Raw genomic sequence first — 14,420 nt, forward strand, 5'->3', positions numbered from 1 at the left:
TGGTGTGTGATAAACAAAGCCTAGCCACCTCAAAATACCAGCCCAAACCTCCCTTGCCATAACACAATTAAGGAATAAGTGATCCGACGCTTCCGGCACCCCTTCACACATCACACAGTTAATCGAAGAATCCGGCGGTAAGACATTCCTTCTAGAGAGATTAACTCTAGTCCGAATCCTATCACGTTAATCCTTCACACATCACACAGTTAATCATTGAATGTGTTTTTCGTTGATCAATCCATAAAATTACTAACAAAAGAGGAACTAGGGATGTGTTTGCAATTTCAATACGTTTAGGGACCATGGTGACAACGCCTCAAACATTCAGGGAACAAAATGGTTGTTTGCTTTATAATTATTTCAAAGGCTTCAAAATTATGATGACCATGTTTCATATGCATTTTGCACAGATAAAGTAACCTAAGTGGGAGATGAATCTAGCATCATTCATTTTTAGATATCCATGGTGAAATATTAGAACATCAAAGTCTCACAGCTACCACCATCCTATATTAGATATATGAAGATTATATAAAAAGAAACGTATTTTAGCATCTGCATCAGACTTATCAGTACAGTCCATTCTGTAAACAGTGCAGCAAAAATAAGTGTAGAGAAATGCCTTCCAGGTCTAAATATCTTGTATTTGTATGGTGTACTGAGATCCACAACAGTTGAACCTACACGGCCGGATGGAAGCAAACCACCATCATAAACAGAAGCACAGTGCTCCCATAGTTTTTCAAAATCTTTGATGCAAACACTACTTGGTTGTCCACTTAGGTTTGCACTGGTAAGGGCCAAGGCAGTTCCTGAACCACGAGCAATGAGCCGAATGAAATTGCAATCTGGCACTCTAACTCCTATACTATCAAATCCTGGGTTTAGAGATCGTTCAAGAGCACTTGACTCACCTGTAACATTCACGCATACAATCAGATATTACATAGGATCTTTACAACGAAATCAAAGGTTCACAGAAGAAATATTGTAGAAAGGGATTGAAGAAATAGGACCATTGTTGCTTTAAACAAGTTTTGTGAATCGATTGATTAAAATATATGCTTTCTACATACTTTCCCTAAATTCATTTTCCGTTACACTCACACAAAAATGACATATGGCACACAAACCTCGTCTTAGTACAACTGTGACAGGCCCTGGTAGTAGGGAATCAAGCAGAACATGAGGTAAATGATCAGTGAGGGCAAAGCGATTTATGTCTGATACATCACCAACACAAATAGCTAGTGGGCTTGTATGTTTACGACCTTTAATCTCATAAATCATGTTAACTGCTTCCAATGAGCTGCCAACATTTTCCAAAGGTAACAAGCAGTTATTAATCATTCAGAAAGCAATTGAATCATGAATCATAATAGGTCTAAATATATGGAGACTATGCAGTGCAAATGAGATTTTAAAAGTACTGGTAAATCGCATACAAGTGAGACCCGCTTTATATTCAATTACTGAAATTTATTTTGCAAATCACTTGGTTGATAGTTTGCTGGAAAATAGTATATTCATCCTAAACCATCCTAAATGGTTTAATAAACAATTGACTTTCAGATAAGTCTTGAAAAATGTAGGGAAAAAATCATTTGAAAGCCTCCATTGACCTTTATATCCATACATCCCGGAGGATAAAACAAGCAAAGTTCCGGTATATAACTGTCTTAATACCATTATTTCAAACATTAACAATAACAACAACAACAACCACACCCTTTATATCGAGCAGAGTTGCTTAAAATGTGTGGCTAAGTTTGGATTCACATAACCTCAAGGAAAAACACTTGTTTAAAGAGATTCTTAACTATGCCATAAAATCATCTTTTAATAGCAAAAATTTCTCGTATACACTGATGCTGATTTTTTTTTAAAGCGCAGGTTTTATAAACAGGAAACTCCAGTACAAGCCGTACATAGAGGTCCGAAAAAACGAAAAAATAGAAACACAAGCCCCGGATATAAAACTTCCTGGACAAAAACAACCAAAAACAAAGTACAGCAGCTGATGCAACTGCACTAAACCACAAAAACAGAAAAAACCTGCTGTAAAACACAACACTATATCAAAGGGGAAACCTTGCCCCACTTAAACAGTACTGCCTAAAAGCCAGAAACACAACCAAACCAGAACAGCAGCTTCATGATAGTAAAAGGACTCCTTACGGGTAAGGGCAGAATTTAGTCAAGAAAAATGAGTGAAGAGATGAAACTTTGGTGGGTTGTTGCATTTACATTGAGAGGAGACGCTCTTGATTGGTGAAGATTCTTGGAAGGAGAGCAATCCAAATACTTGTTGGTGGGATTTTTCAAAGGCCATTCTCAAGAAGTTCCAACCAGAAGTTTGTGATTCTCTTCTGGATTCAGAAAATGATGGCCAAGAAAACAGAGGCAACACTGAAGTTCAAGAAGAGAAGCAAGAACTGGTAGCATCTCAAAATAAAACAAAAATCATAAGTGAAGATGAAGATAAAATGATGACATTCCGTCATTACGTAATATTAGGGACTTATTGTGACATTTTGATAGAGTTCTCATGCAATTTATACTGTTCTGGAGTGCAAAAAGCTTAAATATTGAAGTCTGTTCGAAGGAAATCGCGCCACGCCAATTTCAAGCCGTGCTGCGATTTTTGAAGCAAAATTACATCCTCCCTGTTTGAGGGAAATCGCGGCACGCCTATATACATGGCGCGACGCGATTTTGACGGGTCAGGCCCATGACTTCTATAAATACTGCACTCAATCTGAAGAACAAGGGTTACGATTTTGGAGAGCAAAGTGCGATTTTGAGACATCAGAGACGGCTAGAAGGGCGATTTCTTCATCCTTTTACCAATTCATGTATGTTTTAATTATTTCATTGATTATGCTATTTGTAAACTCGATTATGAGTAGCTAAATCTCTCAGAGATTAGGTCAGAGATGAATCTATGTAACCCTAATTGATACATGTTGCTTTGAAACTCTATTACTTATTAATGATATTCTAGTTTTCATTCAATTCAATTGTTCTTAATGCTTTTTATATCCTGATCAAATATAAACATGATTTTGTGAGAACGAATGACTACTGACCATAGCTTTCGACTTAGACCTAATTGAATTGTTCTAATAAACATGGTTAGTCTAGGAATGGATAATCGTTTGTTAGTGATATTAGGTTAACGTGCTTAAACCTTTGATGATTATTAGACCACCTAAGGAATTAGGGGCTGTAGTTTAAAAAGAGGGTCCTAACTCAAGGGATTGATTAGGGCTAATTTGTTAACTATCGTGAAACTAGAGAATCATTAGTAATAATAGGTGCAGTAACAAATTAGGGGAAACATAGAGGATTCGACAGACCTGATCTCATCTCTCTCCATATTTTCTTAATCAAACCTATTTCTTTTATTTGATTTCTTAAAATCAAACCAAATCTACTGCCTAGTGGCAAACTAAAATAAACCTTTATACATCCTATTTTTATAACGCAATTGAATTATTGAAGTTAAAAACAGTCCTCGTGGGATCGATATTTTTACTACTTCGATAGTATTTGGTGCACTTGCCAAACGTCTATCAAGTTTTTGGCGCCGCTGCCGGGGACTGTTGAATTATTTCAACAAGGCAATTACGTTATAATTTAGGGTTTTTGCAATTTACTTTTCTGTTTTTAATTTTTATTTTTCTGTTTTCATATTCACTTGATTACTTTGCGTTGTGCAGTGCTACTAAGGTATTTTGCTGTTTATGCGAGGTAAACAGAGCTCAGACGACCTAGAATACGATCCGGAAATTGAAAGGACTGCTAGAGCACTTCGGAAAGCTGTCCGATCGCAAAGGTTAGCTCAGTCCGTTCCACTGGGTGTTCGAGAACAAATACCGGAGCCACTCTCAACTGAATCTGAAACAATCTCTTCTCCTAAATCTGCAACTATGGAAGGAGAAGGAGTTGTACCACCGAGACCTAAGCTAGGAGACTACGGGTTAGCCACTCATCGCGGTCAACTGACCCACACTTTTCAACCAGCTAACCCTGTAGCTTTCGACATCAAGACAACTGTCCTCAACGGTTTGAGGGACAAGCAATTCGATGGGACTGAAGCTATGAGTCCTCATGAACACTTGAGCCGCTTTGCTGAAACCTGCGAGTTTTGTGTGCAACCAGCCACCGTGACTGAAGCACAAAAGAAGCTAAGGCTGTTTCCTTTCACCTTGACGGGAAGAGCAAAAGATTGGTTGCTGACAATACCAAACGGGACTGTCCAAACATGGGAAGAGTTAGAGCTGAAGTTCTTGGAGAAATATTTCCCTATGTCTAAATATTGGGAAAAGAAGATGGAGATCTCTAACTTCAAGCAAGGAGAAGGTGAATCATTATATGATGCTTGGGAGCGATTTAACTTACTTCTTAAGAGATGCCCAAATCATGAGTTCACCGAGAAACAATACCTCCAAATCTTCACTGAGGGGGTGACTCCAAACACTAGAATGTTCTTAGATGCTTCCGCGGGAGGTAGTCTCAAAAGCAAAACTGATCATGAAGTTCAAGCTCTAATTGAAAACATGGCTGGCAATGAGTATCGTGATCAAGCTAAAAAGAAAGAAAGAGGAGTGTTTGGGGTGAGTGAACAAACTGCTATCCTTGCGAACCAAGCAGCTATGAACAAACAAATCGAAGCTCTAACTAAGGAGTTTCAAGGCTTCACTTTGGCTCATAAGCAACAACAAGTAGCTGCAATCAAATGTGACTTATGTGGTGAAGAACATCCCAACGGTGAGTGTGTTCCAGAAGGATCAAGTGAAGAAGCTAACTTCATGGGAGGTTATCAAAGGCAGAATCAATACTACAATTCAGGCATCAATAAGCATCCAAATTTAAGCTACTCAAATAACAATGCTTTGAACTCTCAAATGCTCACTCCTCCTCAACAACAACAAAGGAAGCCATCAGCTCTTGAGGAAACTATGATGAACTTCATGAAGATGACTCAAGGCAACTTTGAAGAGATGAAGAAGAGTCAAGAAGCTGAAAGAAAGAACAATGAAGCTTCTAGGAAGATGCTTGAAACTCAACTGGGGCAATTGGCTAAGCAGTTGGCTGAACAAAACAAAGGCGGATTCTCAGGTAACACTATAGATAACCCTAAGAATGAGTCTTGTAATGCTATTGAATTGAGGAGCAAAAAGGTTTTGACACCTTTAGTTCCAAAAGCTCAAAAGAAGGTTGATGAAGTAGTTGAGATGGAGGAGAACGGTGTAGTTGAAAAAAATGATGAGGGTGTAGTTGAAAAAGAAAATGATAATGGAGTAGTTGAAAATGAAAGGAAGAAAAAAATAGAGGGAGAAAAAAGTGAGAAGTTAATTGATGAAGATTCAATCTTGAGGAAGTCGAAGAGTCAAATTTTGAAAGATGGAGATAAACCACAGATTGTTCCATCATATGTGAAGCTTCCATACCCTCACCTTTCAAAGAAGAAAGAAAAGGATGAAGGCCAATTCAAGAAGTTCATGCAACTTTTCTCACAACTTCAGGTGAATATTCCTTTCGGCGAAGCTCTTGATCAAATGCCGTTGTATGCTAAGTTCATGAAAGACTTGTTGACTAAACGAAGGAAGCCTAAGGATGATGAGAACATTGCACTTTCTGAAAACTGTAGTGCTATTCTTCAAAAGAAGCTGCCACCTAAGCTGAAGGATCCTGGTGCATTTACTATCCCTTGTTCAATTGGACCGGTAGACATTGGAAGAGCTTTATGTGACTTGGGAGCAAGTATAAATCTGATGCCACTTTCAATGATGAAGAAGCTTAAGTGTGGGGAACCAAAACCAACAAGAATGACCATTACTTTAGCTGATCGGTCAATCTCTTATCCTTTCGGTATACTTGAAGATGCGCTAGTCAAGGTTAATGACTTGGTGTTCCCAGCAGATTTTGTGGTCCTAGATATGGCTGAAGATGAAGATATGCCACTCATTCTAGGGAGACCTTTCCTTGCAACTGGCCGTGCTTTGATTGATGTTGAACGTGGAGAGCTAATGTTGAGGTTTCATAAGGAGCAGGTAGTCTTCGATATCTTTGAGGCAATGAAGCACCAAGATGAGAATCCCAAGTGTTACCGGATTGACGTTGTGGAAGAAACAGTCGAAGATAAAACCCTTGAATCTCAACCTATTCAATCTAAGGAGGTGGAAAGTGTGGAATCTATAGTTAGACAAGAAGTGATTGAAGATGTTGGAATGATAGAGGGTGTTAAGCAACTGGAAGTAAGCAAAGAACAGATGCAACAACAATCGTCAGGAGACATCCGTGACAACAAGTATGGGGGATTGACAACTGGTAAAAATGAAATAAAGACTACTACCACTGGTCCAGGTGGTAAATTGGCTTATAAGAGGATTCCCTGTGGGATGCGTAATGGGCCGGCTTCTTTTCAATGGTGTATGCTTTCAACTCTCTCTGATACTTTAGAAAGAATTAGGAGGTACTGTGACGAAGGGTTGGCAAGAAACAAGCCTGTTGATGAAGCTGTGGACCTAAAGAAGTTTGGTGCACAAGGAACTTTCAAGGGTAAGGAACAAAAGCTGAAACGGTGCCGTGAAGGAGGACTCCCAAACAATGAAGAGGGAGCCACATCAACTGATCCTTAGGGATAGTCATCAGTCAAGCTAGTGACGGTAAAGAAGCGCTGAGTGGGAGGCAACCCACTATTTATTTTTCAGGTATGATTTTATTGCTTTCAAAAATAAAAACACAAAAATATTTTTCTTTTCTTTTAACACAAGGCAGGAAAGTTTAAAAATTTGTTCAAAATATACCTCTTGCCAAGAAAATCATGCAAGGTACTGATGTCTTGCATGATTCTCTCCTCAAAAATTTTCAGAACTTAAAGGAACTCAGGCATTTTTTTTTTTAAGAAAACAATTTTTTTTTGGCCTGAGGAAGCAAAACACACAACCTGTTTCATCAAAATCGCGCCGCTCTGTGCAAATTGGCGTGCCGCGATTTTGAAGAACAGGAGAGCACTTTCCCTGATTTATAGAAATCGCGCCGCGCCTTGTAATTGGCCGCAGCGCGATTTTGCTTGAAAGATTCATAACCGTTGCAAAAACTAGCCGTTACAAACCCACCAAACTTCCCAACCGTTAAGAACTAGCCGTTATTAGCCGTTGCAACACAAAATCGCGCCGCGCCTTGCTTTTTGGCGTGCCGCGATTTTGACCAAACAGACCTATAAATCCTTCACTGTTCATCATCATTTTCATTCCATTCTTCATACCTTTCTCTACCAAAACTTCCCTAAACTTCTAGTCACGAATTCTCCTCATCTTCATCTCCTTTTTCACTTCCTAAACCATCGTCATACCACATTACTATCACAAATTCACCAATCCAAACCACCATCAAACCACAATCATTCCAAACCTTCCCAAACTTCACAAAACTTTCCTTTCACCATCTTCCTAAACCACAAATGGCCTCAAACCAAAGAAACACCCGCTCAAAGAAAACTACCAACCCCAAACCATCCACAAGCAAATCCAAACGCCCTCGTACCGCATCCGAACCACCCGAAAACGCCATCCATTTCATCAATGACCTAGCCCAAGAGTTCCATCAATCTTTGAAGAGTTTTGAAGTCATAGGGGAGAGGAAGTTTGATTTCACAAAGCTTGTGAAATATCCTTTCTTTGAGTCTGAATTACGAAGGAGGGGGTGGACGAGATTGAATGAGATGATCGACGAGGCAAACAACAAAACGGTGATCGTCGAATTCTTTGCAAATGCAAGGGTGTCCGATACACCCTTTCAATCTTTTGTTCGAGGAAAGTACATTGATTTCAGCCCGGATGCTCTCAACGCATGGCTGAATGTTCAGGCACCGGAGGAGTGTTGGGTTGAAAAATTGAGGAGGGAGAGATTTGCTATTACGGAGGATACCTTTGATGAGATCATCACCACCATGTGTAGGCCTGGGTCGACTTGGAAAAAGTCCCGGATGCTTACTTATGCGGAGATGCTGCCGGTACCCAAGGCGTGGGTATCATATGTGGTCCAGACTCTTGAGAGTGCATCTTGCACTTCTGAAATTCCTCTCAAGAGGGTGCTTGCTGCCTATGCCATCATCAAGGGGCACCCTATAGATATTGGCCGCCTCTTGGCCAATAGTCTTCATGATCTAGCAACCGGGAACACCACACAATTGGGACATGGAAGCTTAATTAATTGGTTGTGTGAGCAACAGTTGGTGCCGGCTTATGATAGTGATCTCAACACAAGCAATATGAAGCCGATCACCGACTCGGTCATGGATGGGTTTGTCAAGAAATATGAAGGCTATATGAAGGAGAGAGAGAGGGAGGCAGCAAGGCAACAACAAATGGAGCAAGGAGGGAGTAGTAGCCAAGGGGGTTATGCTCCTCTTCACCCAAAGCTTGAGGAATTCATGCATGTGCAAGCTAATTGGATGAATGAGACTTCGGACCAGCTGTGGGTGAACCGTCCTAGGTTCTCAGCTGCGTTTGCTACGGAGGCTCAATTGCATATGGGTTCGATTAGTGGGTCTTATGAGAGGTTTGGAGGCTCCCGTGAGCGCATGGAGAAATATTTTACACATCAAGAAGAGTATGGGCTGCGCATGAGGAGGGAAATCACTGATGATTTCAATACCACCGAGCAAGATCAAGGGGATAGCATCTTTGAAGGATTGAGGACACCGGGGGCTGGACACTCGGATGATGATCAAGACATGGGCTGATCTACTGATCGATTAGCATTTTCTGCTTTGTATTTTATTTTTCAGTCATTTTTCTTTTGATGTATTTTCTTTTTATTTTCTTTTTAATGTCGAAGTCCATTGAACTTATTTCCCTATTGTAATTGCTCCTGCACTTGTTTATTATTAATGAATTTGTTTTGTTTCATGTGACCTATTCCAGTTTAGTAACAGTTGTTTGATGAAACGGTATTCCAAAAGTTCTAAAGGAGGGGTGACTTGATTCAAAGGCGAAGTGTACGGCGTTGCTAGGTAGTCACATACTCCCAGAAATCTCAGCCATAAGGTTCATTGCCAAATTTATTTTTCAATTTACTTATATTTAGATTAGTTTTCCATGCAACTACATTTCTAGAACTTGCATTGTTTCTCTATTATTGATTGGTCTTTGTCAATTACACACTGAGGCAAAAGTGCTTGGTCCTGTGAGCCTTTTTGAAGCCTACCCTGTTTTAATTTGTTGAATTTATCCTTTCTTAACCAATTGTGAGCCGGTAGGATTAGAACTTTTTGTTCGGTGACAAACTACATTACAAGCCTAGAGACTTTTAGGACTTGTCCCTTAATGAATTTCTGAGTTAAGGCATTGTAGAATGTTGCTAAAGATTAAGTTTGGGATTGCTATTGGAATTTGCAACCAACTAAGTTTGGGGTGGGGGTACTAGAGAAAAAGAGAACAAAAATGAAAGAAATATGAAATTGTCATGCAAAATACACACAAAAATGGTGTATCAAAAAAAAAAGAAGAAATTGAATGATGAAAAAGGGACAAAACATTGAAAATCCGAGTAACTTCAAACTCGAATGTCCCTAAATGTTAAAAATGTTCTCTAGTACCTTTGCATTGATTGTATTTCCACAAGGTGAATATATGAAGGATTGAACTCTGTGCTTTAACTTCCGTAGGAATGCCTAACTCAAATTTTGTGTAGCCTACTTATCCAAATATATCCCACCTTTCACCTAAGCCCCGTTATAACCCTAAAGACCTCAAAAGTGTGTAATGATATTGACTTTGATTGATGTTTAGAAACTTTTCAAGCGTATGGTAATATGTAGACCTGCATGTCGACTGGTAGAACCCTGTTTCAATTTGATGCGAGGAGTTGTGAATTGGTGGATGCGAACAAGTCAAACTAGCTCATCTTTAGCTAGAAGGAGAATGAACTTTTGGGTACTATCGTTTTGTCAGGTAACTGTTATTTTACTGTCATTTGTCACTGTTGCAAGCAAATTCCTTGAGGACAAGGAATGGTTTAAGTTTGGGGTTGTGATGACATTCTGTCATTACGTAATATTAGGGACTTATTGTGACATTTTGATAGAGTTCTCATGCAATTTATACTGTTCTGGAGTGCAAAAAGCTTAAATATTGAAGTCTGTTCGAAGGAAATCGCGCCACGCCAATTTCAAGCCGTGCTGCGATTTTTGAAGCAAAATTACATCCTCCCTGTTTGAGGGAAATCGCGGCACGCCTATATACATGGCGCGGCGCGATTTTGACGGGTCAGGCCCATGACTTCTATAAATACTGCACTCAATCTGAAGAACAAGGGTTACGATTTTGGAGAGCAAAGTGCGATTTTGAGACATCAGAGACGGCTAGAAGGGCGATTTCTTCATCCTTTTACCAATTCATGTATGTTTTAATTATTTCATTGATTATGCTATTTGTAAACTCGATTATGAGTAGCTAAATCTCTCAGAGATTAGGTCAGAGATGAATCTATGTAACCCTAATTGATACATGTTGCTGTGAAACTCTATTACTTATTAATGATATTCTAGTTTTCATTCAATTCAATTGTTCTTAATGCTTTTTATATCCTGATCAAATATAAACATGATTTTGTGAGAACGAATGACTACTGACCATAGCTTTCGACTTAGACCTAATTGAATTGTTCTAATAAACATGGTTAGTCTAGGAATGGATAATCGTTTGTTAGTGATATTAGGTTAACGTGCTTAAACCTTTGATGATTATTAGACCACCTAAGGAATTAGGGGCTGTAGTTTAAAAAGAGGGTCCTAACTCAAGGGATTGATTAGGGCTAATTTGTTAACTATCGTGAAACTAGAGAATCATTAGTAATAATAGGTGCAGTAACAAATTAGGGGAAACATAGAGGATTCGACAAACCTGATCTCATCTCTCTCCATATTTTCTTAATCAAACCTATTTCTTTTATTTGATTTCTTAAAATCAAACCAAATCTACTGCCTAGTGGCAAACTAAAATAAACCTTTATACATCCTATTTTTATAACGCAATTGAATTATTGAAGTTAAAAACAGTCCTCGTGGGATCGATATTTTTACTACTTCGATAGTATTTGGTGCACTTGCCAAACGTCTATCATAAAACGACACAAATGAGTAAATAAAACGAAAATGAAGGCAAAAATCTGAATGTAGAACCAGAACTAGAAAGAGGAAATGTAGAAAGACAACTGAGATGAAATGCAGTGAGCAAAGACCAATTTAAGTGTAGCAAAAGATTGGTAAGGATGAAGGAAAATCTTGAAGGAAAAGAGAAGGTATGGAATTGGATCCTGTGAAAGAAGCAACGAGATGTGATATGGTAGAGAAATATTACTTAGAATTGCAGGTTCCATGCATTTTCTGCGATCCGCCGATGTCACTATTGCCATCACAATTGAGGAAGTTTGCAACAAAGAGAATTAGGGAATTGAGAGATTCAGAGATGGACCGACTGAGTGGCGACCGCCAGAACAGTTAGTCCAGTTGTCGTCGTTGCCGAAACCTTCAAACAGTAGATCCCACATGGCAGTTGCTGCTATTTCGAGAACAGAGTCTAGGAGCGACAAATTTCCACTAACAGCGCTGTCGTTGTCCAAACCGCCAGATCCTCTGCACACAGTCATTGCTAATGTGGTACGCAAAGTATGTTCATATGCAAAGCAAGAGGCGCCATACATTGTAACTTTGGGAAGTTATCCTGCTGATACCATTGTCCTTATGATCCTAATACCTCATGCATTAAAATCAACTGTCATTTTTAATGAATAGGGGTGAAGATTTTTTGTTTGACTCGCTAAACATCTTGAGTTACATGAGGGAAGGAGCAGACTTTCCTATTGAGAAAATGGGGCCTGTGTGGGTAACGTGTTCTGCTGCTGGTATCAACCCAGTAATTAGATTATGCTTTTTGGTCAAAAGTTACATCGAAAACATGGCATTTGATCCGAGATTATGTTCTTCAGTTTCATGCATAGGTTGGTCATCATGTTTCAAGTTATGGGACCCTGGTGGACACTAATCCAATCCTTCACCTTAAGGACAAGGTGAATCTTTAAGAGGGGGGGGGGGGGGGGGGTAATGTTAGTAATAGGACTTCTAAGGGGTAAGGGCAGAAGTTATATAATATTATTAAATTGTATTTAATATCTCCTGTCCGCAGAACTTCTATGTAACTGCTATAAGGAGTTAGTATTATAAATAAAGATGGAGAAGAAAATAAGGGCATTTGGGGATTGGGATAAAGGTAGGGAGAGACCAAGCTCTCGAGTTCTTGGAGGGGAGAGAACCAAGACTCTCGAATTTCTTGGGATTATATCGTAATCTTACTATTAAATTTCTATTTTTATATCATTTTCTATCACTTCACACCCAAAAAACGCACACAGCGACCACAAGGAGAAAAACGCGCACGACCTACAACACCTCACCAGCTATTTCCTCATAAGGCAATCTCTCGGATTCCAATTCCACTCATAGAACAAACAAAATGGAACCTTCACTCTACCCAAAGTCCATTTCCAAGATAACACCTTAGCTTCCTCAACCAACTCCTCCACCTCCTTCTCCACATTGTGAAACGCTCTTTGGTTCCTCGCATTCCAAATCAAAGGTCTTTTAATAAAATCGGCAATGGCTCAACAATTGATTTCCCCAACTCTTCCGACATGGTGCTAAATTTGAGAAGTCTATAGGTCAATGCTTGTTGGTGTCCACTAGCAGTCTCCCGCACAACTATGTCAGCAAGTAATGTAACTTAGCATTGCTTTTCTTCCACCCTATATCACACATTACTGCTGTCTTGTTTAATTTTTTAGTGATCATCATATATTGCTTATCAAATATCTTTATTACTCTAATGCCATTTAAGTTTCCACGCTACGATTCCCACCTAAACACCCAAGCATTTTGACAACGCAATTAACTTTCTACCCACTGTTTTATCCGATACTATGATGTAGTTCAGCAGCCTACTTGCTTAGTTCTCCCAACCATATCAATACTACACTACTCCCTCCGGTCACATTTATAAGCAAAAAACTACTTTACCTGTTTAATTTATTCTCAAACCGGTCTTTAATTCTATCATTTCAGTGCAGATTCTATGCTAAGGTTAATTTAGGTGCTTGATAGGATATGAAACACGAAAACCGGGCACGACAATGATGCGTCAACACTGATAAAATTTTGAGAAAATGACATATTTTAATTGTAATCACAAGTGTCGGTGTCGGACACGTCTTCAATCAAAAGTGTTGGTGCAACAAAGTTGATAGGTATATGATTTCTTATGAATTAAAATCATAATTTGTGTTTATAAAATGCATATATAACAGGAAACATGTTAAAAGATGCACGAAGGATTTTAAGGCTATATGCAATAAATTTTAAGCACAAATTAACATTAAAATAGCATACATACCAGGCATCACAAGCAAATCCATATAGTGTATCAGTGGGAACTGCAATGACCTTTCTAGCTTTCAAAGCTTCAAATGCCTCTGCAGCATAAGCATCTGTTGCAGGATGAACCACACCAGTCTTAACATCAAGACCCAAGTCACATCTTTCCATACTCCAAGCCATGTTTTTGGAGAAACCCCTTCTAATCCCTTGATTCTGCTGCCGCAAACTTCGAACACACGTCAACTTACACACCCCTGAAATACAATTACCATTGGTTCAGTCAACAAAAAACAACAATAACAGTAACAATATCAAGAATTAACAACGACCCATATAAAAATTGAACATTTTTGTAGTTTAATATGATGAAAGGAAGGATTTTTAAGCATGAAAATAAAGTGGGTATGTGTAAAAAGGTTAGAATATGAGAAATTTGGAATGACACAGCAAGTGTTTGATAAAATGTGGAAAAGAAAGAGAAGTAGAAGAAAAGACTGACAGTGGTGTAGGGTGACTAAAGTGCACCTCGTAAGAAGGAAGTGTTGACTAGAAACCGTCCTTGTTGTAGGGAGGATATGTTCATCAGCAGTGTTCACAACACAACTGCCTTGTGCTTTTCCTGATTTGGGTTGTTTAATGTTTCGGATAAATTCGGTGTTTTAGAAATTATTATTATTAGAGAGATAAAAAAGGTACATCTCCAAAATCAGTAATTTTTTTTTAAGTTAAAAAGTAAGAAAAATCCAATATACGTCAAAATAGAATCGAGAAGTTAGATGCCGTACGTATGATAGCAAAAATCAAATGTCATATTATGAAGTAGTAAGGGAAGAAAAATAGTTAAGTCAAGGATGGATTAGGATTAAGAAGACTTTAAACCTGTAATTTACTTTAGAATTGAAATTCTGTTGAGTTGACGAAGGAGGAAGAAAATTCAATTGCTTTAGTAGTATCAATAATTTCTTTCCGAGGAGGT

At 38.7% G+C, this 14,420-nt stretch overlaps 1 protein-coding gene across 2 annotated transcripts; it reads right to left on the reverse strand.

Moving 5' to 3' along the window:
• Positions 1–256: 256 nt before the first annotated feature.
• LOC146954380 (uncharacterized) lies at positions 257–14,361 on the reverse strand. Of its 2 annotated transcripts, none has more exons than XM_085716113.1 (4): positions 13,944–14,361; positions 13,461–13,698; positions 1,137–1,312; positions 257–917 (listed from the first exon to the last, which is right to left on the reverse strand). In XM_085716113.1, the coding sequence occupies exons 2-4, from the start codon at positions 13,622–13,624 to the stop codon at positions 511–513; spliced, it is 747 nt and encodes a 248-aa protein (XP_085572239.1). In that variant the 5' UTR covers positions 13,625–13,698; positions 13,944–14,361; the 3' UTR covers positions 257–510. The 2 variants fall into 2 exon arrangements, with proteins under 2 accessions (XP_085572239.1, XP_085572238.1); XM_085716112.1 differs by having other exon boundaries at positions 511–917; positions 13,970–14,116.
• Between the last annotated feature and the right edge of the window lie 59 nt (positions 14,362–14,420).

This window comes from Medicago sativa, chromosome 1, assembly GCF_051527215.1.
Source record: "Medicago sativa cultivar Bolivia chromosome 1, Bolivia_mono, whole genome shotgun sequence".
Taxonomy (NCBI): Eukaryota; Viridiplantae; Streptophyta; class Magnoliopsida; order Fabales; family Fabaceae; genus Medicago; species Medicago sativa.